At 44.5% G+C, this 27,281-nt stretch overlaps 2 protein-coding genes across 3 annotated transcripts; one reads left to right on the top strand and one right to left on the bottom strand.

The window, feature by feature from the left end:
- Positions 1–2,198: 2,198 nt before the first annotated feature.
- On the top strand, positions 2,199–17,190 carry UQCRC2 (ubiquinol-cytochrome c reductase core protein 2). Its single transcript, XM_083412645.1, has 14 exons — positions 2,199–2,375; positions 3,567–3,659; positions 3,769–3,918; positions 6,130–6,194; positions 8,138–8,194; positions 8,705–8,829; positions 9,502–9,599; positions 10,926–10,983; positions 11,097–11,192; positions 12,765–12,964; positions 14,487–14,567; positions 15,314–15,390; positions 16,234–16,387; positions 16,945–17,190. The coding sequence occupies exons 1-14, from the start codon at positions 2,214–2,216 to the stop codon at positions 17,026–17,028; spliced, it is 1,500 nt and encodes a 499-aa protein (XP_083268771.1). The 5' UTR covers positions 2,199–2,213; the 3' UTR covers positions 17,029–17,190.
- PDZD9 (PDZ domain containing 9) lies at positions 15,866–26,292 on the bottom strand. Of its 2 annotated transcripts, none has more exons than XM_083412647.1 (6): positions 25,767–26,292; positions 24,473–24,526; positions 21,823–22,002; positions 21,236–21,428; positions 18,082–18,886; positions 15,866–16,706 (listed from the first exon to the last, which is right to left on the bottom strand). In XM_083412647.1, exons 1-5 carry the CDS (start codon positions 26,155–26,157, stop codon positions 18,382–18,384), a joined length of 1,323 nt encoding a protein of 440 aa, XP_083268773.1. In that variant the 5' UTR covers positions 26,158–26,292; the 3' UTR covers positions 15,866–16,706; positions 18,082–18,381. The 2 variants fall into 2 exon arrangements, with proteins under 2 accessions (XP_083268773.1, XP_083268772.1); XM_083412646.1 differs by having other exon boundaries at positions 24,473–24,529; positions 25,767–26,261.
- Between the last annotated feature and the right edge of the window lie 989 nt (positions 26,293–27,281).

The following is a 27,281-nucleotide window of genomic DNA, read 5'->3' on the forward strand; positions in this document are numbered from 1 at the left end:
TTTTATTGTATATATTTCAAAAGTCCCAAAGTTTGAGAGTCAGCAGCACAGGTGTTGTAAAGGTGTGGTGATCTGAATAAGGCAACAGTGGTGACCAAGACCTTGTTGTTAGTTGTGAAGGTTAGTCATGCCTATTGATTTCGATGGGTTGCCCATAGCTAACTTTTACTTATAGCTGACCTGTTGATATTAATAGAGCTAAGTTAGCGCTGTGGGTAAAAGCCTCAGCGCCTAGGGCTTGCTGATCAAAAGGTCGGCGGTTCGAATCCCCGCGGCGGGGTGCGCTCCCGTTGTTCGGTCCCAGCGCCTGCCAACCTAGCAGTTTGAAAGCACCCCGGGTGCAAGTAGATAAATAGGGACCGCTTACCGGCGGGAAGGTAAACAGCGTTTCCGTGTGCGGCTCTGGCTCGCCAGATGCAGCTTGTCACGCTGGCCACGTGACCCGGAAGTGTCTCCGGACAGTGCTGGCCCCCGGCCTCTTGAGTGAGATGGGCGCACAACCCTAGAGTCTGTCAAGACTGGCCCGTACGGGCAGGGGTACCTTTACCTTTACCTTTAATCATGTCTTAATTTCAAAGAGTCAACTCTGAGTAGGTCCAACAGTGCATACAACCCAAAGGCTTTTTCTATTAGGCATTCCAGGCTGTGAAACTCTCTTCCCGGATGGGTTCCCTTGACTCTTGCACTCTTAAGCTAAAGTCAGATCCTAAAACCTTTTGACTCTGCCAGACTTAAGTTGTGGATTAATGTCCAGCCTCCCTGTTTTTATGCTCAGCCGTTTAGTCCATGCTTTGGGTCCTGTTGTGCAAATCAGACTTCGGTCATTCCAACTGGGTTTGTGTGTTTTTCCGTCATTTTGCTTTACTGTACTTCATGAACTTAAGGAAAGCAGGGAATGTATTGTGATGAAGATAAAAATGGAAAATTTAATGAAAACTATTTAAGAAAAGAAAAGCAGGGAATGAATTTTGAAATATAAATAAACTGTGTGCAAAAGAAAGAGAGAATCTTCTGTTGATGGGTGACTTGTAGATCATCCTGGGTTTAAAGTCACTGTCTTATGATGCTTTCAGCCCTCCCAGGACAAGTGCTCTCACCAAGCTTCCCCCCCCCCAAGAATCCTGGGAACTTTACGTACTTTGTTAAGGATTCCGAGAATTGTAGACACGGGTGGCGCTGTGGGTTAAACCACAGAGCCTAGGGCTTGCCGATCAGAAGGTCGGCGGTTCGAATCCCTGCGATGGGGTGAGCTCCCGTTGCTCGGTCCCTGCTCCTGGTAACCTATCAGTTCGAAAGCACGTCATGTGCAAGTAGATAAATAGGTACTGCTCCAGCGGGAAGGTAAACGGCATTTCCATGCACTGCTCTGGTTCGCCAGAAGCAGCTTAGTCATGCTGGCCACATGACCCGGAAGCTGTACGCCAGCTCCCTTGGCCAATAAAGCGAGATGAGCACCGCAACCCCAGAGTCGGCCACGACTGGACCTAATGGTCAGGGGTCCCTTTACCTTTAGCGGAAAACACAGATCCCAGGATTCTTTGGGGGAAGTCATGTGCTTTAAATGCATGGGGTGAACCCCCACTCCTCCTGCAAGGGTCATAATTTAACTTGCTTCCCCCAAACTGCAGTGGGGCACGTACAAGACCTGGCTGCAAAGGCGCTTAAATGTGTGCTCCTGGTTGTTCATTGACAAGTGTGTGGCAGTTTCTGGATGGTAGTACCGCAAATCACCTTTACAGAGAGAACAAGAGAAATGAATAGAGCGTGCTTTAGAACACGCAGCTTTCGCTCCCGATCCTCGAGAATTAAAGCAATGTAAAGATTTATCAGAATTAAGGATAGATGTCCTTTCTTCTTCAAATGCAAGGGGGGGGAGAGAAAATCAAATTTGCGAAACGATCGCGAGTTACATCTTAGGTGGCTGGAGGGTCAGCCCGCGAGCTAACTGCGCACAGCAGAGTTCCTAGTCCTCAGGTTCTGTTTTCGTCCTTTGCCATCCAGGATTCTACCAACTGCAAATGAGAACCGGACGTGTATGATGATTCTCAGCGGTGAACGATTATCCCCTTGATGGACTGGCCTGGGACGCTCTAGGCGCTTTCCTCTCCTAGTTTCCACGCTGGAACAGCGTTCCCCTACCTCTACGGGGCGGGGGCGTTTCCCTAGGCGCTGGGCGCATAGACGCGAGATTATAGAAAGGCTCCGCTTTCTCTATGGTTCGGGCGGCGCGGAAAGAGTGGCAGTGCGGCGTGGACCGGAAGAGCCTTCCGCTTCCTGGGCGGCCATCTTGGATTTCTTCCCCGGGGAGGCTCCGGAGGGCTCTGTGGCGGTCAGAGACCATGAAGCCCATTCCGGCGGCGGCGCGGTGCCTCTCGGTGAGTAGGAGCGCCCTGGAGGCGGCGGCGGTGAAGGGGCGGGAGCCCGGAGCAGGACAGGCGCCTGGGCCGGGGAAGGCCCGATGGAGGAAGCGCAGCTATCGCTTCCCGGGAGCGACCTTGACTCGGGCCTTCGACCGGGGAAGGAGGGGAAAGGGAAGGCCGGCGCCTCATCCATCTCCGGGCGCCGCTCCTCCTCCTCAGCAACCGCTTTGGGTGGTGGCAGACCTCTCTTCTGCCGGGAGGCTGAAGGTCGCTGCAGGAGCCCCGAGGTCGGCCTGCCCCTGGAGCCCCAGCACCATCTGAAGCGGTCAGTCGGCGTTTCCCCTTTAGACGTACGCAGGACAGAATGCTGTTCACTCCGGCAGGGGGAGAAATGACCGTTGAAAACGAAGGAAAGAAATCCCCGCACGGAAACACCCCCGGCCACAAATTAGTCTCTAGGGAGAACGGCTAAGCTATTTATTTATTTCGTAAAAAAATTATGCATCGTTTATTGCAAACAATGGCAACACATCCAACTGCTTTACAAAAAGAGTAAACCAGAAAATTCAGGAGAAATTGCAAGAACAAGAAGCTAAAAGCAGATTAAAATTCAAAGCGTTTCTAACTAAGCATCAGGGTAGGGTTGTCTTAAGTAAAAAGGTAAAGGACCCCCAGACAACCGTCCAGTCAAAGGCGACTATGGGTTGCAGTGCTCATCTCACTTTTCGGGTCTACGGAGCCTCCGTTTGTCCACAGACAGGTTTCTGGGTCAGAGCATTAGGAGCTCACCCCATTGTGCAGATTTGAACTGCTGACCTTCTGACCAGCAAGCCCAAGAGGCTCGGTGGTCTAAACAATGTTTTTAGTGAATGCCTGCTTGATATCCACAGTCTTGGAACATGGACATGCTTGTTTCCTGGCATGTTTACTTTGTGCCAGTTATTTATAACATACTATATATATTCTCCAGGGAACTCATATTTCTCCTCTTACCCAGTTTTATCCTCACAACAATCCTGTGAGGTAGTTTAGGGTGAGAGGCAGTGTTAGGCCCAAGGTCACCCAGTGAACAGCATGGATGAGTTTGAACCCTGGTCTTATAGGTCATAGTCCAACACACTAACCACTACACCACATTGCTTATCTTTCAAATTTAATTGGTTGAAATGTGTATGGATCTAGCTTACCATTGTTCTCTCTTATTAGAGGAGATTTTATTCTCTCAAGACTGCACCTAAAGTTGAAGCCCCTGGAGGAGCAGAGCGGTCAAAAGTACTGCTACACCCCCAGGATCTTGAGGTTAGTCTGAAGAGGAAGTTATTTTGCATTTTGATATCTTCTAATTAGAGCAGCACATAGTGGAGCAGTGTGATTTCACGTAGACTGATGTGTCCTCTTATAAATGCAGATTGCAAAACTACCAAATGGCTTGATGATTGCTTCTCTGGAAAATTATTCTCCAGTTTCAAGGATTGGTGTCTTCATCAAAGCAGGCAGCAGGTATGAGACCACCACCAATTTGGGAACTGCACACCTGCTCCGCCTTGCATCTAACCTGGTGGGTTTCTTCTTCAACTTCTTTGACTTTAGATTAAGGAAGCAAAGTGTTATATTCAGCTTATTTAGTGTTGGTATCCTAAAAGTGAAATTGGGAGGCTGGAAAGGGTGGGGAGGTGAGTGGAGTACTTTTGAAATTCTGGAAAAACAAACGTTTGTGCTACTGTGTTAAAAACCACAGAGGAGAATACTTTTTGTTATTTTCATAGGAGAAAAAAATGGTGTCAATACAAATTCAAGTAAAACCATTCTCAGGCTGGCCTGTGTGTAGCATCTACATGATGGGTTGCCATTTGCCCAGGCAGTGACCATGTGCTTTTGAGTATCATTATATTGCGCTCTCTCAGATATTCCTCTTTTTTTTCCCCTGCTTCCACCCAATCAAATGTATATCCTCTCCTATCACTTCTGCTTTATGGGCCATTTGTTGTCCCTTCTGCACTGATCATACTTGTAGGTGTCACAGAGGTTGGCCACTGTAAGAACAAGCTGCTGGACTAAGTGGGCCTTACTAATCCAGCCAGGCTTTTCAGTTAGTTGGCTTTAAAAGGCAAGTGGACAAATTCATTGAGGATAAGGCTATCAATGGCTGTTGATCTTCATCCCTGTGCACTGCCTCCTAGAATCAGAATGTCTCTGAACAACAAAAAGAGGGATGCTGCACTCATGCCTTGATTTTTTGTTTCTCATGAGACTCTGGTTGGCCATTGTAGGAAACTGGATGCTGAACTAGAAGGACTTTTGGTCTACTCTTATTTTCTTTTTATTTTGCTCCGTCTCTAGCCTTTTGTGCCCTTTCCTCACTCACCCTAAAAAAAATCTCCTTACCATTCCTCATTTTCTGATATTACTTTCCTCTTCTCTGCTGCCATGACATCTTCAGGCAAAGACAGAGCTGTCTTCAAGCATACTTCTACCATCACTGAATGTCCATTGCCTCCAGCCCTGAACGCTTCTATCGCAGGGCCCCTCTTGGGCACTCAACATGGTGTCACAAGAAGTCAAGGAGGTGGCCATAGTGATCCATGCCAGCGACTGGCACAAGGCTTGGGGAACCAGCAGTTCTGCCTCCTCTTCTGCACCTGAAAGTGCAAGGTGCCAAGAGCTTGGACCAGCTGCTTGTGTCCCTTTGCTGTTACTCCCTCCTCAGCTGGAGCAGCATCAGTTTATTTGAAAGTTTTGAGTTGCACCACTTTCCATGACCACCAGAGGCCCTTGGAGAACAAGACTGCTTTCTTGTGTTCAGGAACAGCAAATTAGCCTTTCTGAATCTCAGCAGACCCTGCAAATGTATCCAAGTAAACATCTTCATTTTCTAAAGAAATGATTTCTTCCCTTAAGGAGGCCCTGCTGGCAGATATATCTAAGGACCTGAAACTTAGAAGGACCTTCAAGCACAAAAAATGTGTCAGACGCTCTTCTTGTCTCCAATTATTCCAAAGGCTTAGCTGGCTTTGAGGAAGACCTCCCTTTATTAATGGGGAGGCTCTTTACCGGAGCACTAGCAGGCTATTAACATGCTCTAGCACAGCTGCTCCTGGGTCCCCTGAGCAAAGTGGAGGCTGGCCAGCTGATTAGCAGCAGCCACCACCTCCCACTTCACATGTGATATGCGCAGCAGCACAAAGGTCTAGGCTGGCTTACCTGCTCCTTTGCCCTAGTCCTGCACCCCTAACTGTTATGAATTGCAGAGATCCCTGCTGGATCAAGCCATTGGCCATCTATTCTAGCATCTTGTCATGGTGGCCAGCCAGATGCCTCTTCAAAGCCTCCAAGCAAGAACACTCTCCTCACTTGGGATTCCCAGCAACCATGAAGGTTGAACATAGTCATCATGGCTAGTAGCTGTTGATACCCTTATCCTCCATGATTTTGTCTGATCCTGTTTTAAAATCACCACATTCTATCACTGTTATCCGGGTGGGAGAAAAGGAGGTGCAGTCTTGCTACTTTCAGTTTTGTCTGGTTCCAGCATAAGGATTAAGTACATAATAAGCCTTCTGAATTTCCATAGGGTGTTTATCTTGCAGCATAACACTGACTTAAGATGCTCTGGCTTACTCATTATACCTGAACAGTTTAGTGATGCAAGCATTAGCTGTGTGTATTTGGTTACAATACCCAGTGGCCAAGTTAAAAGATATGGACTAGCTATGACTGAAGTTTTGTTTTGATGCCTGCAGTTGAAAGTGTAATGTTGGTTTTTCTACAGACTACAAAAGGAGCTTCTGGCTTCAAAATCACCCGTGGTATTGAAGCTGTTGGTGGTAGCCTAAGGTTTGTAATTGTTTAATGCTCAACTGTGTTTTGAATAATTACGTGGAAATGGGATTCCTCTGATTATGGCAGTTCATAGTTGGATGACTTTGAATAGCCCAGGGCAAAAGTACTGAAAATAAGGGTGAGTGGGTTTTTAAAAAGTGATTTTTCATGTTTTAATCTCAAGGCAGGCTTCGCTTAAACATCTCTCCACTATCCAATTTTAATTGCACTTCCCCCTGCAATAGTTCTTTCAAAAATGACTCCCAGTTTTATCCTGGAGTTTAATTATTTTGTTTTATATGTGCTTCCTCAAGCATGTTGGTATGTAGAACCATAGCACATGGTTCAACAGTGGTGATATCAGCGCAGAAAGGAAGTGTAATGGCAGTGAAAGAGAGTCCTGTATTTTTCATATATTCTCATATAAACCAGGGGAAAGGGGTCATATCTCTAGAAACATATGACTTTGCTTGGGGCATGATTCTCGCTTAGAGTGAGAAGTCAGGAGTGGCTGTGTCTCAGCGGTACAGCGCAGGCTTTGCATGCAGAATGTTTTTGGCTTAGTTCCCGGCATCTCGAGGAAGGACTTGGAAAAAGTCTAGTAAAAAATCTTGGAGATTTTGCCAGACTTTGTAAACAATACTGAGCTAAATAGACCAATGGTATAAGGTAACTTCCAGTGTTCCACCTCCTTTACTGCACCTGAAGCTGGGTTGCAGGTAGAGCTGGGCAATATATTGATATATTGTCTAAAACTGCTTTGACGTTCACATCGTGATAATTGTTTCATAATATTTGAGCTGGCAGTATCTTGTGAATCACAATGTGTGTAAGGGCTAGGCCAGTGATGGCCAAACTTGGCCCTCCAGCTGTTTTGGGACTACAACTCCCATCATCCCTAGGTAACAGGACCAGTGGTCAGGGATGATGGGAACTGTAGTCCCAAAACACCTGGAGGGCCAAGTTTGGCCATCACTGAGCTAGGCGATATCTGGTTTTCAACATCATGATAACTCACCAGCTAAACATTGTCACCAGCTAAATGTTGCAATGTTATCACCCGCTAAATGTTGCAATGTTATCACCAGCTAAACGTTGCCATCTACCACAATGTCTAAAATAAGGAAGGAACTATACAGAGGTGAACAGGACAATGTCAAGGCAACTGCTACTTCTTAGAGGCCTAAAACAGATAAATGACAATCTTCTCAATCATCACACACTCAGTTTCATCAGCAGGCAAGCCAAAACGAATCCCAGTAGGACTTTTGGTTCTGGGCTTGCCTACCAAATGGTGATATTCAGGACAATCCAAAGTATGGCGATGAGTCAGTGAATACAAATAATGTGGGACTGCCAGCAGACCTGCTAGGAGGCAGAAGCAGCTGCCATGATGGTGGTATGTGTCAGCAGTAGTGGTGACAACCTGCAAGGCCTGGCGGTGGCGGCACAATCAGTGGTGGCCTGCGAGTCCTCATGGCGGCAACTGGAGGGGGCAGCAGTAGCAGCGGCTTTTATCTCCTTATTTAATATAGTGTTATTGCAAACTCTTGTGAATCAGAATCACATGGCTTGTATCCGGTGCTGACCCTACTTGGAGTAAACCAATTGAAATTAATCAACATGGGTAACTTGCGTTCATTAATTTCATTGAGTCTACTCTGAGTAGAACTTGATCAGATACAACTCTTATGTCTTGTTTTATGTTTCTCAGTCAGAAGAGTTAGCATTGCATAATTAGTAGTTTATTATATGGTTGAAAGATAACTATTCAAGGGGACTCTTACAATAGGCAGTATACATGTGTACTAAATCTGCATGTGGGTATTATGGTTTAAGATAGAAAACATTAATAACAAAACATTTAATAGTAAGCAAGCCCACAATAGGATTGTAAACAGAAGGAACTAGTAACCTCATATCAACTTTTGAAAAATGTACTTTTTCTTTTTTTTTAGTGTGACATCTACCAGAGAGAACATGGTTTATTCCGTTGAATGCCTGCGTGACTATATGTAAGCCTCTAGATGTGTAGCAAATCAGTTTTCAACGCATTCTGTAAGCATTCCCATTGATAATGCAACAGAACATCATTGCATAAATAATTTTTGTTCCTGCCCTTGAAATACACAGTTTGACTTTATTCTGAGCTATAAATAACATGGCACATGTTTTTCTGTGGGTCTGTTCCTAAAAGGATTGTCAGGAAGAAAACACATCTATTAATTCTGCCCTTGTTCGTTACCTAACTCCCTGTCTCTCTCTCCCCCGCCAGTATTTTGATTGATTGTAAGCTTTTTGGTCCAGGAGCCGTGTGTGTTTTCCTTAAGGTGCCATGTAGAGACTAGGCAACTTTTGAGTCCGGTCTTATATTCTCAGAAGGAATGCCATTGAAATTTGTGTTAACCCACTTACCTTTAAATTTTTATATTTTAACATCAGCTTGCCCTTGATCTGCTCTCTAATATTTTGGAGCCTCAGTTGTTTGATCCTTTCTTGATATATGTTGTTCTTCCTTTATCCAGTGATACCGTTTTGGAGTATTTATTAAATGTCACAACGGCCCCAGAATTCAGGCGCTGGGAAGTGGCTGAGGCCAACCCCCGTTTAAGAATTGACAAGGCAATTGCCTTTCAGAACCCTCAAGTTGGTGAGTGTTCCTAGTCTGCTGGGGGCTACGAGGAGTATTTCTTTTAAGAATGTACAAGTATGAAACAATCCTTTTGAGTGGAATAGTTTCCCCCTGCCTATAGGTGGATATCACAGTTGTCTTTCCAGGATTGTGCTCGAGAGAGGTCTGTAAACGTCACTTCTCCAGCTTAAATTTGTGTGCCCTGAACAACTGATACAGCTTTAAATTAATGATTCCTTAATCTTTTATTGCTGACATTTGCAGTGATAAAGGGGGCTGTGGAGTTCTTTCTTGGTAAACATTCTGTGCCAAGCAAAATTTAAGGAGCAGCATTTTTTTTAAAAAAAATAAACAAATGTAGGGCTGCTTTTTAGTGGAACACAGGTATGTGTGATTTAAATCTCAGTGGACCCACACTAGGACCTTGGATATGCCTAAAAATATCTTTTCGATCCTTACCCAACATCCATGGTCCAGCAAACTATTTTCCAGATTGTTTAGACAGCGCTAAGTGACAGTTGGTTTCCCAGAGTGGATTTGATTTGCATATTCTGCATGAACAGGGGCTTCACCTTAGTATTGAAGGGGAAGCTCCACACAATCGATGAAAAACACATTTCTGCAGAGCACAGCTTGGGTACAAATGTTTCCCTACAATAAGTAAACAAACCTTCCATGTCTTATGCATAGGTGTTCTTGAAAACTTGCATGCAGCGGCTTATCGGAATGCCCTTGCCAACTCCTTGTACTGTCCAGATTACGTTATTGGGAAGATTACTTCGGAACAAGTAAGAGTTTAAACAGCACTTATTATACTTAAATATTGTAGCTGAAGATAAACCTGGCACTAAAGACATCAACTTAATTGCAGCGTTCATCTCTTCTCTGCCCACTTGTTGCTGTTTTGCTTCCAATTCTCATCAGCCCCGGTATGGTTAGGGATGATGGGAGTTGTAGTCTGGCAACATCTGAAAGGCCAGAGGTTCCCTGTCCTATGATTTATACTTGCACAGCAAACCATAAGTGAAAGCCAGGGTTTGATCCTGGTTTATGGAAGCCATCCTTTGCCTGCTTGAATGCAACTTTAGGTTCTGGAGATGTCTCTCTTCACAGAAGCAGTAGTAAAAGAACAACTTAAATTTACCTTGAAAGTTTTTATTTGTAAAGAAGGTGCCATCTTTTTTGAGTACAGTGGTACCTCTGGTTACGAACTTAATTCGTTCCAAAGGTACATTCTTAAGTCGAAACTGTTCATAACCCGAGGCACTGTTTCGCTAATGGGGCCACCTGCTGCTGGCGCGTGACTTCCGCTCGCATCCTGGGGCAAAGTTTGCAACCGGGACCATCTACTTCCAGGTTAGCGGAGCTGGTAACCTGCAGTGTTCGCAAGGAGGACGATACACAAAGTTCCACTGTAGTGGTTTGGAGGAGAATTTCCTCCCCTATCTGAGTGTATTGATCCTACCTGGACATTTTCCCTTACCTTGTTTTGGTTGATTTTTCAACAGTGTAATCCTATGTATGCCAACTGAGAAGCCCAAGTGAATTAACTGGGGACTTCCCCTAGAGTAAGTGTATGGGATTGCAGTTATAAAGCATCATGTTGCATTTTAACACTTGTTTCCACGAGCTGTTGCACTTAATCAAAATATTTGTGAAGATGTTTAAAACTGGTGTCAATTAAACCAGTTCTGTTCTGAAATGCCTCAAACGCTAAGGCTCCTCCACGTGCTTTTTTGGAAGTGAAGCACAGTCATAGTCCAGGCAAACAACTTATATAAGATTTTTTTTTTTTTTATGGCCCTGGGTAGCTCAGTTGATTAGAGCTTGGTGCTGATAATGCAAAGGTTGCAGGTTCGATCCCCCTATGGGACAGATGCAGATTCCTGCACTGCTGGGGGTTGGATTAGATGATCCTCGGGGTCAGTTCCAGCTCTACAATTCTATGATTCCCATGTCTTGCTTATGAGCTTCTCGGAAGCATCTGGTTGGCCACTGTAAAAGCAGGCTGCTTGACTCGATAGACCTTTTGGTGTGATTCAGAAGGACTCTTAAGTTCTTATTTTAGTTATGTGGCAGAAATACTAACACGCACATCCTCCTTTTCATCACAGCTGCACCAGTTCGTACAGAACAACTTCACAAGTGGCAGAATGGCTCTGGTGGGGCTCGGTATGTAAGGCAAGATCTGTGTCTTGTGGCTGTACTGTGGTCTTTTAAAAGACAAAAACACCCTTTGCCGCAAACCTCTGGGTTGTTTGTCTGATGCTAACACTGCCTTTCAGGTGTCAGCCATTCTGACCTGAAGCAGATTGGAGAGCATTTCCTAAACATCCGCAGCGGGTCTGGCTCAGCTGGTGAGAAGGCCAAGTATCGTGGAGGTAAATGTGCTCTCTCTTTTTTTTGGTACCTGCGTATTTCTTGATAATTCTGTAGCAGTGCTGCTGAATTAGATTGATGGGGTGAGTCCATCCTACCTTCTGACATCTTGCTGTGGGGCCATCATCTAGCCTTCAAACCTGCTGTACCCCTGCCCCAGCCACTGCATTGTTGCCTTACTCCACATCCAGGGACAACCTTTCACAAAGGCCAGATAATTCTAGCACATGTTATATGGCTTGTAGATAACTGTTCCCAATAGGCATATTACAGTTCGCTACGTTTTTATCACACCCTTCCTCCAAGATGTTCAGGGTGGGGCATACATGCTTCACAGGAACATAGGGGCCAATGCTCAATGCTAGAACATCTGCTTTGCATGCAGAAGGTCACAGGTTCAATTCCCGGTATCTCCAAGTACAGCTGGGAATTTCCTGTATGAAACACTGGAGAGCCACTGCCAGTCAGTGCAGACAGTACTGAGCTAGATGGCTCAATAGTCTTATTCAGCACAAAGCAGCATCTTTTCTTTGGGGGATGAATGGTAGAACATCTGGAGAGAACCTTTAATGAACCCCTGGAGATCTGCTTCCATCAGCGTAGACAATACTAAGCTGGATGGACCAGTGGTCTGTTTCGGTATAAGGCAGCTTCCTAGGACCCCGTGTTCCTAACTGCCAGGCTGGGGCTATTTTGCCATCAAGGGCATCCTTCCCCAATCAATCTGGTGCTCTCCAAACTCCCATCATCCCTGGTCATTAACCGCACTGGCTGTGGCTGATGGGGATTGTGGTCCAAAACAGTTGGGGAAAGCTGGTCTAGGCCTTTGTCATCTGCTCTTGCTGGCAGTGATCATCCAGAGCCTTGAGTAAGGAGATGCCTTTCCAGACGCTTGCTGGTGTAACTGGAGATGTCAGGAAATGAATCTGGGACCTTCCCCCTGCAAAACAGATGTTATCCCACAGTGCTGTTCCTAGTTCTCCTCACAACAGTCCTGCAGGGTGAGAGCATGTGACTTACCTTTCAGTGGATTCCATTGGCTGAGCAAGATGTGGACCCAGGCTGCCCTTGTCTTAAGACCAACATTAGCCATCACACCATTTTGGCCTGTGCACTTTGACCTGCTGCCAGCTGGGCAAGTGCCAGATTCTAAGGCTGCTGTAGTTTTTCAGGGTACAGAAGAAAATGAATTTTCTTGTCTACTTGATCGCCTTGAAAATTCAGTTTCATAATTCAGTAGCCATAATGTGTCTGTTGGTGACTTGGGCCTTGTAGATCTATTGAAATTCTAAGCTCTCCCTCTAGCATACTTCGTGGCAGCAGCATTAACATCCTATCTGAAAGTCACTTTGGCTTCTCTCTGAATTTGTGTTTTGATTGTGTTAGTTTTCAAACTGCATTCTAGGGAACATTGTCGTTTCTTAGGAGGTGGCTTGATAACGCTACCAGTTTCATGGTGGGTTTGGGAAGGCTTCTCTGCAGACGATTTGACAGAGAAAATGCTATCATTACAGGGATTGTTGATGTGCTATGCTTTGATGAGCATATAATGCCTCTTTTTGCCTCTCACTAAGGTGAAATCCGAGAGCTGAACGGCCATAGCCTTGTCCATGCTGCCGTAGTTGCTGAAGGAGCTGCTGTAGGAAGTGCAGAAGCAAACGCCTTTAGTGTCCTTCAGCATGTTCTTGGGGCAGGGCCTCTCATTAAGCGAGGAAGTAGTGTTACCAGTAAGCTCATCCAAGGTGTTGCGAAGGCAACTGCCCTGCCTTTTGATGTAAGTATGTAGGCTTGCACCTGTGATTTCAATGTGAGCAAAAAAAGAGCAGAGAAGTGTAGGGTTGTATCCATTGTAAGTCCTACTCAGAGTAGAACTGTTGACATCAATGAACCTAAGTTAGTTATGTTCAGTAATTTCAGTGGATGGATCTACTCTGTGCAGGACTAGCACTGGATAAAACCTGTACCCGTTTATATTTTGGGAAATGATTATTTGGGAAAAGCATGCACTGGCTGGTTAGTAGCCACCAAGCCAGTTTTAAGGCTCTGCTGCTTAGATACAGTGTCCTAAATAACTCTGGACCCAGTTACCTGAAAACCATTCTTTTTATCTCCAGTGCCTTGTAAGGATGCTACAATCCACTAATAGAACCTGGTTAGTTTTGCCACAGCCTGATAATTATTGGCTTGTGGTAACATGGGGGTGGGTTGGCTTTTTCATTGGTGGTGTGGAATGCCACTCCTACTGAAATACGAGAGGCTGCATCAGTATTGGCATTCTGCCAACTGCTGAAGACACACCTGTTTAGCCAAGCATTTCCTTGGTCTTGGACTTCTTCTCTTACTGGATTAATTATACTTTTTAACTTGCTTGTTTCTTTTTAATTTTAATTAAGGGTTGATTTAATGTCCCAATGGAATTGTAATTGTGTGTTTTTTTAAACAAGGATTTCATACTTGATTGTATAGTTGTTAAACCCAGTTAGAAGTAATTTTAGCATATAAGTGGTATATAAATTATTTAAGTTATTATCAGCAACGATGACAACAGACGTGCGGCAGACGTCCCTTTGGAATGAATGGAATTTCTATAAGGGGTCATGTGATAGAAGCTCCTAATGGTTTTTGCCAAATATTTCTACCAGAGCTGCAGTGTTCAGTGCAATTTTATAAAGTATCTTTGATTAAATGAACCTATGGATTTATTTTCTTAAGTAATAAAAGTAAATTTGCAGTACAGTGGTACCTTGGTACTCGAACGGCTTGGCTCCCGAACAAATCAGCTCCCAAACACTGCAAACCCGGAAGTAAGTGTTCCAGTTTGCAAACGTTTTTTGGAAGCCGAACGTCCGACGTGGCTTCTGCTTGAGTGCAGGAAGCTCCTGCAGCCAGTTGGAAGCCACGCCTTGGTTTTCGAACAGTTTGTGGAGTCAAACAGACTCCTGGAATGGATTAAGTTTGAGAACCAAGATACTACTGTACAAATAATTACAAAAGCTACATATGGCACTCTAAGAAGTGGCATTTCCCACTTCTCTCATACAAGGAGAATTTTTCATTTGAGATTATGGCTTCTGATTTGTTTTAAATTTATGCACAATTACATACATTAACTAAAATATGAACAATCAATAATAAACTAATGATAACCCTATTTCCTAGGCCTATTTCCTAACTCTGTTTCCTATTTTGAATTTTAGCCTGTCTAAACATGGACTACTTTAAAATGCCAAAAATATTTCCTCGTGAAGAAAAGAGCTTGTTGGAATATTCTAACTGAAATCAAATTTTTTTCACAGGCAGCAGCATTTAATGTGAATTACTCTGATTCCGGACTCTTTGGCGTTTACACTGTATCCCAGGCTTCAGCTGCTGGGGAGGTAAGTCGCCAGTTGGTTTTCTCAGACCAAGTTAATTGGAAGCACGTTCAGTCTGCAAGTTCTGATAAGGATTTATTTAACAATTGGTAGGGTTTTATGACAAATGTGTGTATTCCTGACACTGCAAGGGGTGTTTTGCTTTCAGGAAGGATGTGCTGAAAGTAGAAAATGTGTCCTTAAGTTGCTATGGTCAGAGGGATAGATGTACTTTATGATAGATATCTTTATGAAACATCTTGTGGATTAGCTTCTTTTAAAAAAATCTCCTTAGTTCATATGATTGTAAGTGGGCAAACAAAGTAATCTGGCTCTGGAAAAGACCATAGTGGAAGAACCCAGATTCAGTCCTTGGCCTCTCCAGTTAAAAGAAAGGGATCTAGTAGCAGGTGGAAAGAAGCCCCAGCGGCCTGCTATTCTTTCTCACCCACCCACTTTCAATCCACCCATCCATGCCCCTGCAGCTTGCTCAGGGGATGGGACTTGCATTCACTCCAATTGGATATTCCCCCCCCCCCCCAGTGCACATTGCAGATGCAGAAGGCCTGATCTAGCTCAGATTATCCCTGTATACAAATAATGTGGGGACCACACAGAGTGATCCTCCCTCAGCCCTACACACCCCAAGGGACAACTCTGGCTGCATATGTCTAATAAAAGTTCTAGGTATATGTAAATAAAGTGGGGGCAGGGGTTGAATTCTGACTTTTGTAGCCGGCAGCAACATATTTTTATGTTTTTGAATCAAGGTAATCAAAGCTGCTTTGAACCAAGTGAAGGCAATTGCCCAGGGTGGAGTCACCGATGCGGAAGTCGCAAGAGCCAAGTAAGTTAGCTTACCAGAGCTATTCTTGTGACCTGTTCACAGCCCAAAATCGTATATTATACACATCCCTCTTTCTGCCCCAGCACACATTCCTGATATTCGGGAATTGTTGATGTACATTTTAATCAGTTGTCTTTTTAAGTAAAGTAAGAGCTCTCGTTTTTATGTCTAAATAAGAAACGTGCCTCTCATCTAGGACAAATGAGATAGGGTTGAGGCATTCAGGGAAGGTGGCGTAGCTCAGTTGTTGAACACATGCTTTGCATGCAGAAGATCCCAGGTTCAAACCCTGCTTGCCACCCAGTTAAAAGGTTTGGGCAGCCTAAGATTCTAGAGAACTGCCAGCTGCTAGTCAGAGTAAGCAATATGGATAAGGTGAACAAATACTCTGAATTGGCAAATGGCTGTTTCTTATGTAAAATATACATTATTGGACTACTTTTTTTAAAAAAGGAGCAGCAACGGAACACTAAAATGTATAGAAAAACTACTTTACTCTTAAACTATGGAAATCTAATAAATTGTTAGGTTTTACATGATTTCATAAAATACATGATTACAACACTTTTTTGGCCTATTTAACTGAGGGTTGTTTTTCCTCCCATGGATTTTCTCTCATGCCTGCCTTCAAGAATGCCTTGCGATTTCCACAGTCTCATGGATGACTGTTTTAAAGTAATAGGCATCCTGTAACTATGTCAGAATTACAAAGTGCATTGCAGATGCAAGTAAGAAGGTCTATAAATGCACTCCACGTTATCCTTTTCCTGCTGATTGTCTGCCATCATATTTACAGATTCCTAAGCAGGCTGCTGTGCTCATTTTCCTCAATATTCTTGACAGAAACCAGCTGAAGGCGGCTTACTTGATGTCTGTGGAGTCTTCAGAAGGCTTGCTTGATGAAATTGGCTCTCAGGCCCTGGCATCTGGGGCATACACATCACCAAGTGCTGCGGCCGAAAAGATTGATTCTGTGGCCACTGCTGACATTGTGAATGTAAGTAAGGTGCCTGTAGGTTACAACATAATCAGCAGCTTTGTATTTAGAATGGTTTCCCCTCTTCCTGTTTTCTGTAGCGCTGACAAAATAGATGACCTGCTTCTTGAGTTGGCCAGCAGTCCTCATAACCCTAATTCTGAGGGACAGGACTTTGCTCCGGTGACTCCCAGTCTCTGGAATGCCCATCAGAGCTGTATCTGTGAAGTGTTGACCCAATGGCACTTGGCTGGTGTTACCCTTTGCGTTTGGGGTGTTTGCAGTCCTCTGCGTCTGGGTTTGCTTCTCATTTTTGTCCTTTGCCAGCTGCCACAGAGACCTAGATTTGGTATAATGCAGAATACAAATATATTAAATGAATGCCAACACTGGCTTTCTGCCCCCACAAATGGCTCTTCCTACACCCACTGCAAGCCAAATTCTAATTCAGCAGTTCCTTTAAAGCTCAAAAATAGCCACTCTTCAAATACAGTGATTCTGTTTGCTGATTCCAAAGCGGATGATGCCTCAATCACCTAACATTTTGTCCTCTGCTATCTTTCTGCTTTATTTTTCAGGCCGCAAAGAAGTTTGTTAGTGGGAAGAAGTCAATGGCAGCTAGTGGGGATTTGGCAAACACCCCTTTTGTGGATGAGTTGTAAGAAGTTGAACACGAGGCACAGCCTCAAAATGGACTCTGTTCTAAGACAGTTGTGTTGACTGTCATTAGCATCCTGTATTATTTATGAGTTCCTAATGCTTTGGCGCTGTAGGTTACTTTCAGTACACTTACACCAAATAAAGTGCAGAGCTCATCCTCTTAACAGGATTCTCAGTATCTTTGTGTCTTCTGTATTGTTATGCACTTAAAGCATTTTCTGTTGCTCTTATAGCAGCATCTGGTGCTTAATATGGAATTGTGTAAGTTGAGCACAACCCTGAGTATCTGCTTTTTTTGTTCTGAGCCAGTTTGGCCTTGTGGCTGGTGAACTGATTGAGGAAGCCCAGGTTAAAACCTCACCACAGCCAATGGGTTCATTGGATGGCCTTGTGAGAGTCAAAATCTCAAGAGAATTGTTGAATGCCTTTAATTCTTCTAAAGTTCAAATGCTTAAAGCATTTTAAAACAATGGGGTATGTAAGTGTGCTTAATTAATCATGCACACTTAACCTGCTTTAGGAACACAAAGAGCTAGTTGAAATGGGGTGAATACGTACAAAATATAATCCCTCCCTTTGTGGTGATGGAGGGAATTCACAACATTCTAAATTCTTCCTTAGTGTTGACACCAAATTTATTGAACTGTATAAAGCGTTAAAAAGTGGGACTGGGATGGTTTTCTTTCCCCCTTTAAAAGGTAGGATATAAGTAATTAAAGGAGGGGTCAGATATAAAGTAGGCGTGGATCAGTTTGGCACCACTGGGGAAACTTTGGTTGTTACGATAATCCAAGGGGCCATTGACAAGCTTGAGGATTGTACATTGTTTGGTGCATGTCATACCATCAGGCTACACGGACCAGAATTGTGGGGTGCAGGGAACCCATTCCTGCATACAGATAATGAGTTTCCAAATGTCTGTGGGCGTGTGTGCAGCAGTAAAATGCTAAGAACAGAATTCCCTAATCTTTGCTAATGGTTCAGCTAAAAAGTGGCAAGGGTTAGATTAATTTCGAGTCTGGCATAATTCATTTTGAAGTAATACTGTTCCTTACCTTCACAAGCAGAAGTTGGCAAAGTTCTGCTCTTGCAGTTGTGCTATATAGCTTGGCTGCTAGACTTCCAGAGACATGTCTATATGAAAACTGACTGTAGTTATTTCTCCACTGTTGAGATTATTCTCTCCTTCCCTCGAAAAGGGAGCATCGCTTCTTTCAAACATCCAAGTTTTCTGCTCGCCAAACAGATGAAACCCATCAGTTGGCGGAGAGGTTGTATGAGTGAAAATCCAGCTTATAACTGGATCCAGTTTCGGAAACCCAGTTCCTGGCGATGCAAAACTGGAACCAGTTGCCTCATTCAACTTCTTGAGAAAAGTTTTCAAGCCAAAATGCATCCGACACAGTAGAGGAGGAAGATGACAATGATGGCGGCGCAACACCTTTTAGCATAGTCCAATATGGCGATGAGGACGTGAAATACAAACTTGAAGTGTCAGCATCACTTTCATCTTGAAGGTCTTTATGAATTATAATGTCGTTACCAATGTCTGAGCCCACGGTAAATGTGTAGGTTTTCCTTTCAAAGATGTGCCAGTCTTTAGAGATCCACTTGGTTTGCTTAGAAGTTTCAAAAGAAAGTGATGGTACAGCTTTGACATTAGGAAAAGCATCGGCATCTACAGTTCTGTTAACAGGAACCTCAGTGACTTCGGTTGTAGTATAGATCTCATCACTACCGAAGCTGACGACATGGCCCCCACCAATAAGCTCCTCGTCGTCACTAACATGACAGCCGCAATCATAATCTTCAGAGTCTTCGCTGCTCGACCAAGCTTCTTCACTGGTGTAAGTTGACGTCCTGAAATGAACACAACACAGAGAGTCTTGGAAAGCAGTAATGTTGTAAGGATTGCTTCTATTTGATTCATAGAGGGCAGATCTTAAAGAAGTGCTTTGGCCACTTGTGGCATTTAGTAACTCGGGAAGGGGTTGCAATTCAGTGACAGAACATAGCTTTGCAAGCAGAACAGTCCCAGGTTCAATTAAACAGTAGTTTCATTGGAAACCTCTTCCCTCTTCTGGGGGTCTGCTTGCAAAAGAGCTTTCAGATAACCCCTGTGATGCACTTTGAAGTCCCAACAATTGGGGCTTCAAAGTGCAGCATTACCTGATGTCATTGTGATGTCAGTTGATTGGATGGCCTGCTGGGGGGTTGGGAGATAAGGATTTATCCCACTGGCCAGAAAAGGTTCCCCACCTTTTGTATAGATAGACCAGAGGCATGCCTCAGTATATGCCAGCTTCCCCTGTTGCTATATGTTTCCTGTTTGGCCTAGATTATTGCTATCATATTACCAATCAACATATCCTACTATCAACACCCTCCTGTATTTTTAAAATAAAGCAGCTGACCCTCTACTCCCTGCACTTCTGGCTTCCGTGCTGTGTTTCCTCCACCTCTTTTGTAACATAACATTACAAGCTCCTTGGAGATGGGGGAAATTGTGTATAATAATTGTATGCATTAAGTCACTAGGCTAGAGCAGCCTATTAAATATAAATTATGTGCTTGGGAAAAGCTAGTGCTCTGCTACTTCAAGGTCTGCAAACAGTGCTTGGGTGGATTTTGATGTCAAACTGTTGTGGTGGAGACCTCTTTACTGGTTAATTTTATAGGGTGTGGGTGGTTGCAAAGAAGACTTGCATTGGTGACAGCCATCAGATGAAACACTACAGTTCATCCTTCCAGTAGCTCCCATGATTTCTGGCTCCTTCTCCAGCTTGGGTTAGAACACCCCTTTCTTCTATCCCTTATTTCCTCAAGTCCTGGAATTAGGAGGAGGAAGAGCAAGAACAAGAAGCTTCTGCTAAATGATACTAGGGACTCTGTTCATTTCACTGAATGGAGTTATCCCAGCTTATAGAATAACTGTTACTCCATGTGTTCCTGAATATTAATTTTTACAAAACATCGCCTCCATTGTGTAGTATGTGTTTTCCAATTTCTTTTGCTAATTACCAGATGAAACTTTCACAACTGAGCAAGGGAGCAATGCTGCTGCTTCCCTTACACCATCTAACTACTGGCTAATTTTAGCTGTTCCAAAGTGGGGGTTGGGACCTTTTTTCAGCCAGATGACCACCTTCCCATCTGGGCAACCAAACACCTGGGGGCTGCATGCTACTGATGGAGCAGGGCCCAAGGTGCTGCTGCTGCTGCTGCTATTATTTATTTATTTATTTATTATTTATTATTAATACCGCCCTTCATCATAAGATCTCAGGGTATAAAATACAGGATAACAACAGGATTTACAAGTAAATAAGTAAATCAAAACAGTAAAACAATACCCCCCTTCCCACATACACATTTAACAGGCTGTAGGATATTACCGTATTTTTCGCTCTATAAGACGCACCAGACCATAAGACGCACCTAGTTTTTGGAGGAGGAAAACAAGAAAAAAAATATTCTGAATCCCAGAAGCCAGAACAGCAAGAGGGATCGCTGTGCAGCGAAAGCAGCAATCCTTCTTGCTGTTCTGGCTTCTGGGATAGCTGCGCAGCCTGCATTCGCTCCATAAGATGCACACACATTTCCCCTTACTTTTTAGGAGGGGAAAAGTGAGTCTTATAGAGCAAAAAATACGGTATATAATGAAGGCACCAGGTGAGTCTCCCTGGGAAGAGCATTCCATAAATGAGTGGAGCAATACAGGCAGATTCCACCTTCACATAGTTGTCTAGGTTCTCCGTGCACATACCCTTCTCAATCCTCTGTCCAGGCAAGCAAGAGGTATTAGCAGAGTCCAAGAGCACCTACCAGCCATGCAAAAAGATTTAGGATGTGAAGCACAACCAGTGCTCGGGTGGTCTGGGAAGAGTCCCAAGGGCCAGATAGGGAAGCCTGAAGGGCCACATTTCTCCCCAAGGCCTGAGGTTCCCCATCCCTCCCTGCTCAACATTGACAGGCAATGGATCTTCAGAGTTTCTGATGGGGTCTTTATACCCCTTGGAAGAGAAAGCCCAGGGATTGAACCTGGAGTTTTCTGCATGCAAAGTGTGTGCACTTCCACTGAGATACAACACATTTCGGGAAGTTGACATGGTCGAATAATGTTACCATTAGATTTCCAACCCTCTCCCGCCTCCCAGCACTCTCATGACCTTTACCCAAATAGTGAACTAGAAACGTATTGTTTCTTACTCTCCTAGCTTGGCTCCCTTTCTTTCAGGTATGCTGTCGATGGCAGTTTCCCATCGGACTGGTAATTTCATAAATTCCCTGTAAACTTGGATCTGCAGAACGGTCCCAATGAGAGTGGTGTGTAGAAGCTGCCTGAGCTCTCGTAGTGTCCACCCTAAGACATTAGCATGCCCAATTTTAATCAGGATGTCACCTGGAAGGAAAGGAAAGCTATTAGTTTGGGGGAAGTTGTTTGCAGAATGCACTCTTGGCTTGCTTAACCTGGTAGTTCCTACATCCAGTGTCCATGGAGGTACTCAATGGTACTCAGTACCAGCATCTCCCCACCCCCGACCATATTAAGTGTAACAACATCATGGTGAGTACCGTCACCATTTTTTTCTTTTTAATAAAATAAAACACTGCCTACATCTCACTGATGTGTGGTGCTGATCCCACTCAGTATAGACTTGTTGAAATTAATGGTTACGACTAATTTGGGTCTAATGCAACAAGCAGTGGAAGAGAGGGAGAGATTTTCCTTTGCTGCTGTAAAAGCTCTCTGTTCCTACTACATACCAGGTTTGAGGTTGTTTCCACCTGCTTACCTGGTTGGAGTTTCCCATCTCTTACTGCCGCACTTTTCTCGACCAGGCTTGAGATCTGGATGTAGGGCCCATTCTGAATGAGGATTAAGCCTAATCCCTGCTCTCCCATTTGGATATTTGTCTTCACAGTGGCACTTAAAGTATGTTCAGATCCACTCATATCTGAACTGCTATCTTCATCTAAATGAGAAAGAAAGCAATCCACTATTGTTTGCGCCTGCAAAAGCTTCTGGGCGGACATACTGCTTTGTTAGTGCATGCCCCTTAGCTTCTTGCTGAAGTCCTGTGACTTTTCATACCAAAAATGTTCTGGAGTGTCCCCCCCCCCCCGGCTTTAGTTGCACTTTGGTTCATATGTGCCCCTCCAAGTGGTAACCCTGGGGAAACATTAAAGGACAACTAATAAAACAGAATGGTGGATAGGTAAAGGTAAAGGGACCCTTGACCATTGGGTCCAGTCGCGGACGACTCTGGGGTTGCGGCGCTCATCTCGCTTTACTGGCCGAGGGAGCCGGCATACAGCTTCCGGGTCATGTGGCCAGCATGACTAAGCCGCTTCTGGCGAACCAGAGCAGCGCACAGAAATGCCGTTTACCTTCCTGCCAGAGCGATACCTATTTATCTACTTGCACTTTGACGTGCTTTCAAACTTGCTATCCATGCGTCCTGGTGGATAGATGGTCCAGTGTAAAACCCTGAGCAATGCAACATGTCAATGATTACCGTATTTTTTGCTCTATAAGACTCACTTTTTCCCTCCTAAAAAGTAAGGGGAAATGCGTGTGCGTCTTATGGGGCGAATGCAGGCTGCACAGCTATCACAGAAGCCAGAACAGCAAGAGGGATTGCTGCTTTCACTGCACAGCGATCCCTCTTGCTGTTCTGGCTTCTGAGATTCAGAATATATTTTTTTTCTTGTTTTTCTCCTCCAAAAACTAGGTGCGTCTTGTGGTCTGGTGCGTCTTATAGAGCGAAAAATACGGTAAATACTAGTGATTTAATCAATGACATGTTGTGCAATGCGCTCCCAACTCTCCTCCCCCCAACCCCCCCCCAATCATTCTGGAGGGGTCCATAGTCTAACCCAGGCTTCCTCAACCTCAGCCCACCATATGTTTTTGCCCTACAACTCCCATGATCCCTAACTATCAGGACCAGTGGTCAGGGATGATGGGAATTGTAGCCTCAAAACATCTGGAGGGCCGGGGTTGAGGAAGCCTGGTCTAATCACTATATAAGTTTCATGCAAGCAAATTAGAATGAACGCTGAATAAACTGGTTGCCTGGCAGAGCCTCTATTCACTGCAGTAGCTCTTTGAATCTGGTGACACCGAAGAACAAAATCCCTGTTGGAAGATCCACTGAGTCCAGTCTCCAGTTTTCCACAATGCTCAAATGGATGCCTTTGCTGGAGCTGTCATACTTTTTGGAATTTCCCAGACATAGCCGGTATTCAGCCCTTGTAAACAGCATCTGGGCGGAAATTGCTCAAATGTCCGGGAAAATCTGACTGTATGGCAACCCGTGTCAGAAGTGTGGATTTTGGCAAATTTCATTAATAAAGCTCAACAACTTTTGTGTCCAGATTTTCACTTTTTGAAAGATGGCAACCCTACATTTGGGAAGCTTACAGGGAGGGGGCATGCTAGCAACAGCCTCCCCCCCCCACTAGAAACTGGTATCCAGTGGTAGGCTGTCAAAAAGTGAGCCTGCAGTAAATCACACTGTTCAAATTTGGAGTTAACTCTCGGCTGAGTGCCAGGCCAAATAAACTCAGCAGCTCATCTCCAGTAGGTCTTACCCCATTAATCAGTGGCTGATACTGAAAGTCCCCGCCTCCCCACAGTCATCTAAATCCCCTCCTCCCCAGGGCTTTTCCCCAAGCAATCAGAGACTATGTTTGCATGCAGCCTATCACTGCTCCACCTGTTTCAACATCTTCTGATTATGGGAAATGGGGGTGGGGGAGGGGAGCTGGTTGCAACAGGAGGGGGAGATACCCATGACTTCACCAACCTGACTAATCTCTGCATCTTGGTCTCCCTCCTCCCACCCTTCTGCTTCAGCTACTGTCTCTAAACTTCTCTCTGCCACAGACTCTTCCAGCTCACTAAACCCTGTTGCCTGTTCAGCTTTCAATATCACCTCCTCGCAGTCTTCTCCCTTTTCTCCCTCTGACCACTCATTGTTGTTCCATCACCACTCCCCAGCCTCTGAGACTTCTTTCTTTGGTGGTTCCCCAGTTGGTTCCTCCCACCATTCCTCTGCGTCCAACCAGTCCATGACATAGGGTGCTCAGGGGTGGAGCATCTGTATTTCACGCAGAAGATCTTTGTTTCAGTCCCTGGCATCTTCAGGTAGGGCTAGGATAGATTCCCTCCCTGAAACCATGAGAACCATCTGTGCTAACAAAACTGTGATAGATGGACCATTGGCCTGATTCAGTATAGGGCAGCTTCCAATGTTCCTATGGTCAACTACTTTTGAGCATCCTGCCTAACTCTATCCTCCATTAATTTGTCTAATTTCCATTTTAAACTATCGAAACTATTGAGCACCCCAACATCTGGTGACAGTGAATTCCAGCAATTAATCTTGCACTGTGTGAAGAAATCCTTTCTTTTGCCTGTATTGAATTTGCCACACTCACCTGTGTCCCAGCTGTAATAATCATCAGAGTCTGTTGATGAGGTTTCTTCTTCATCTGCTAAGGAAGAGAATTTGGACATGTTGCAAAGCTCATGTGGCCTAACCCTCTCGGCCAGGTGGGGGAGAACATTTGGCCCTCCAGATGTTGCTGAACCACAGCTTGCACCAGTACCAGCAGGGACAGGGAGGATGAGAGTTCTACTCTGCAACACCTGAAGGACCAAAGGTTGCTCTGAGCACCTGCTTCAAGCACACAATTCTCCTTAGCTTAATGGGCTTCAAGACCCAGTTCCCAAAACTTAAGCTCAGAGTTATAGAGCAAACCAATTTCATTCCAGATGTATTATTTCCAAGGGTTAGGACCCAAAGAACTGTGTGAGACATACTAGCTTTCAAAAGACTTTCCCCAGGAAGCATTGGAGACTGCTGTTGGAGAAATGTGAGCCCCCAAAGCCCCATTGGGCATACTAGAATTAGTTGCACTGTTCTTTGGATCCTGGCCACGATACCAGACTATCAACATCTGAGAGGTTCATTTAGGAATCCTGAAAAGAAAACAAGGAGTGTTCATGGAACTACTGAGCTGGAAGGGATCCCAAGGATTGATTGTCCTGTTCAACCACCTGCAATGCAGGAGTCACAGCTAAAGAATCCCTGGCAGATGGCCACCCAACCACTGCTTAAAAACCTCCAATGAAGGAGAGTCCACCACCTCCAAGGTTATCCATTCCATTGACCCACAGCTCTTACTGCCACAATGTTATTCCTAATGTTTAGTTGGAATCTCCTATCTTTAGATTTGAATACATTGGTTCAGCTCCTATCCTCTGGAGCAGCAGCAAACAAGCTTACTTCACCTTCCATGTGATAGCCCTACAGATATTTGAAGATGGCTTTCCTATTACTTCTTTTCTCCAGGCTAAACATACCCAACTCCCTCACCCATTCCCGACCCTTAATCATCTTGGTTGCCCTCCTCTGCACATGTTGCAGCTTGTCAATAGCCTTCTTAAACCATAGTGTCCAGAACTGGACACAGGATCCCAGGTAGGGCCTATGTTGAGATGCAAACCCATAATTCATGGAGCCAAGAGTACTGTGTAGGACAATGTGGCACATGGCTCCCCCCAAAGAATATTGGGAACTATGGTTTACTTTTTACAGAACTAAATTGTCCAGCATAGTTAACAAACTGCAGTTCCCACATTTCTTTGTGGGAGGTCATGTGTTTTAAATGTGCTTTGTGTATACAGATGTTTAGAGGAACCTTAAACAAATTCCGGTGTTCTGATTACCTGGTGGGAAATATGTCGCACTTTTGAAAGACAATTTTTTTTTGACAGATGGTCTTCTGATGGATGACCATTTGACAGATGGTCTTCCGATGGATGACCATTTGACAGATGGTCTTCTGACAGACCGTCTGAGAGATGGTCTTCTGAAGGATGGTCGTCTGATGGATGGTCGTCTGAAGGATGGTCGTCTGACAGATGCTCTTCTGGCGGATGACCTTCTTCTGTCAAATGAAGCTCTCATGTCGGACAACCGTCTTCTGGCAGATGATCTCCTTCTGGCAGTTGAACTTCTTCTGTCAGATGACCTCTCTCTTTCATATGACGTTTGTCGCATAGATGGCCTTCTTTCATAAGATGAACCTCTTCTACCAGAAAACCTCTGGTGGTCCATGTTGACAAAGCCTCCGTGGATTCTCTGTGTAGCCAAAGACGATCAGAGAAATGCCTCTGGAAAGCCTTTTGGGAAGAGACCACCAGCCTACAGTGTCATGTGAAGGGAGAACACTACGGTAGGCAAGTTGACATTGATGCCTAGTAACAGTTTAGAATACTAGTACTGTGGAATTCCAAGATTCTTGGAATCTCCAATGAACATAAGAACATAAGAAGAGCAAGCGGGGTCAGGCGAAAGACCCATCTAGTCTAGCATCCTGTTCTCATAGTAGCCAACTAAATGCTTGCAGGAAACCCACAAGCAGGATCTGAGCGTACAAGAACTCTCCTCTCCTGTGGTTCCCAGCAACTGGCATTCGGAAACACCTGTGGAGGTGGAGCATAGGCATCATGACTAGTAGCCATCAATAGCCCTCTCCTCCATGAATTTGTCCAATCCTCTTTTAAAGTCATCTAAGTTGGCGGCCATCACTGCCTCCTGAGAGAGCAAGGTCCATAGTTTTACTATGTACTGAATGAAGAACTTTCTTTCCTCTGTCCTGAATCTTCCAACATTCAGCTTTATTGGATGTCCACAAGTTCTAGACACGTTGCAGGGTAATGCAGAAGCAATCCAAAATGAGCTTTTATTTTGGAATGAAGCCAGTTAGTCAATATGTGCTTTTCAGGAGCAAAAACAATGCAATAGAAAAACAAAAAATTATAATCATCGATTGTGTGTGGACTACGTAGAAAAATCAAGTACTCAGGCTGCATATACATTGCACCTTTAAAGCACCTTTGAAGCACACCCTCAAATAATTATAGTGCCTAGAATTCTTTGTGCAGGGAAATGTGCTTCAAAGGTGTGTATGCTGGACCAGTCTCCATAGATTCTAGAATAAAATGTTATGTGTACACAGCCTAAGTAGCAACAATACTTAGGGCCTTTAGCAGAGGATTTACATATCATTTGCTACTAGATTAAAAAATGAAGATGCCAAAAACTGAACTGTGGATATTCAGCTACTAACACCTGTCTTCTGCTACTGAGCAAGGGTTTTCCCCCATGGTACTTTCCAAAGCGTGGCTCTGAAAGTGACTTGAGCTGGAATGGGGTGGACAAGAATAACTTTGGAGAGA

The sequence above is a fragment of the Podarcis tiliguerta genome (assembly GCF_965153285.1).
Source record: "Podarcis tiliguerta genome assembly, chromosome: 14".
Classification (NCBI taxonomy): Eukaryota; Metazoa; Chordata; class Lepidosauria; order Squamata; family Lacertidae; genus Podarcis; species Podarcis tiliguerta.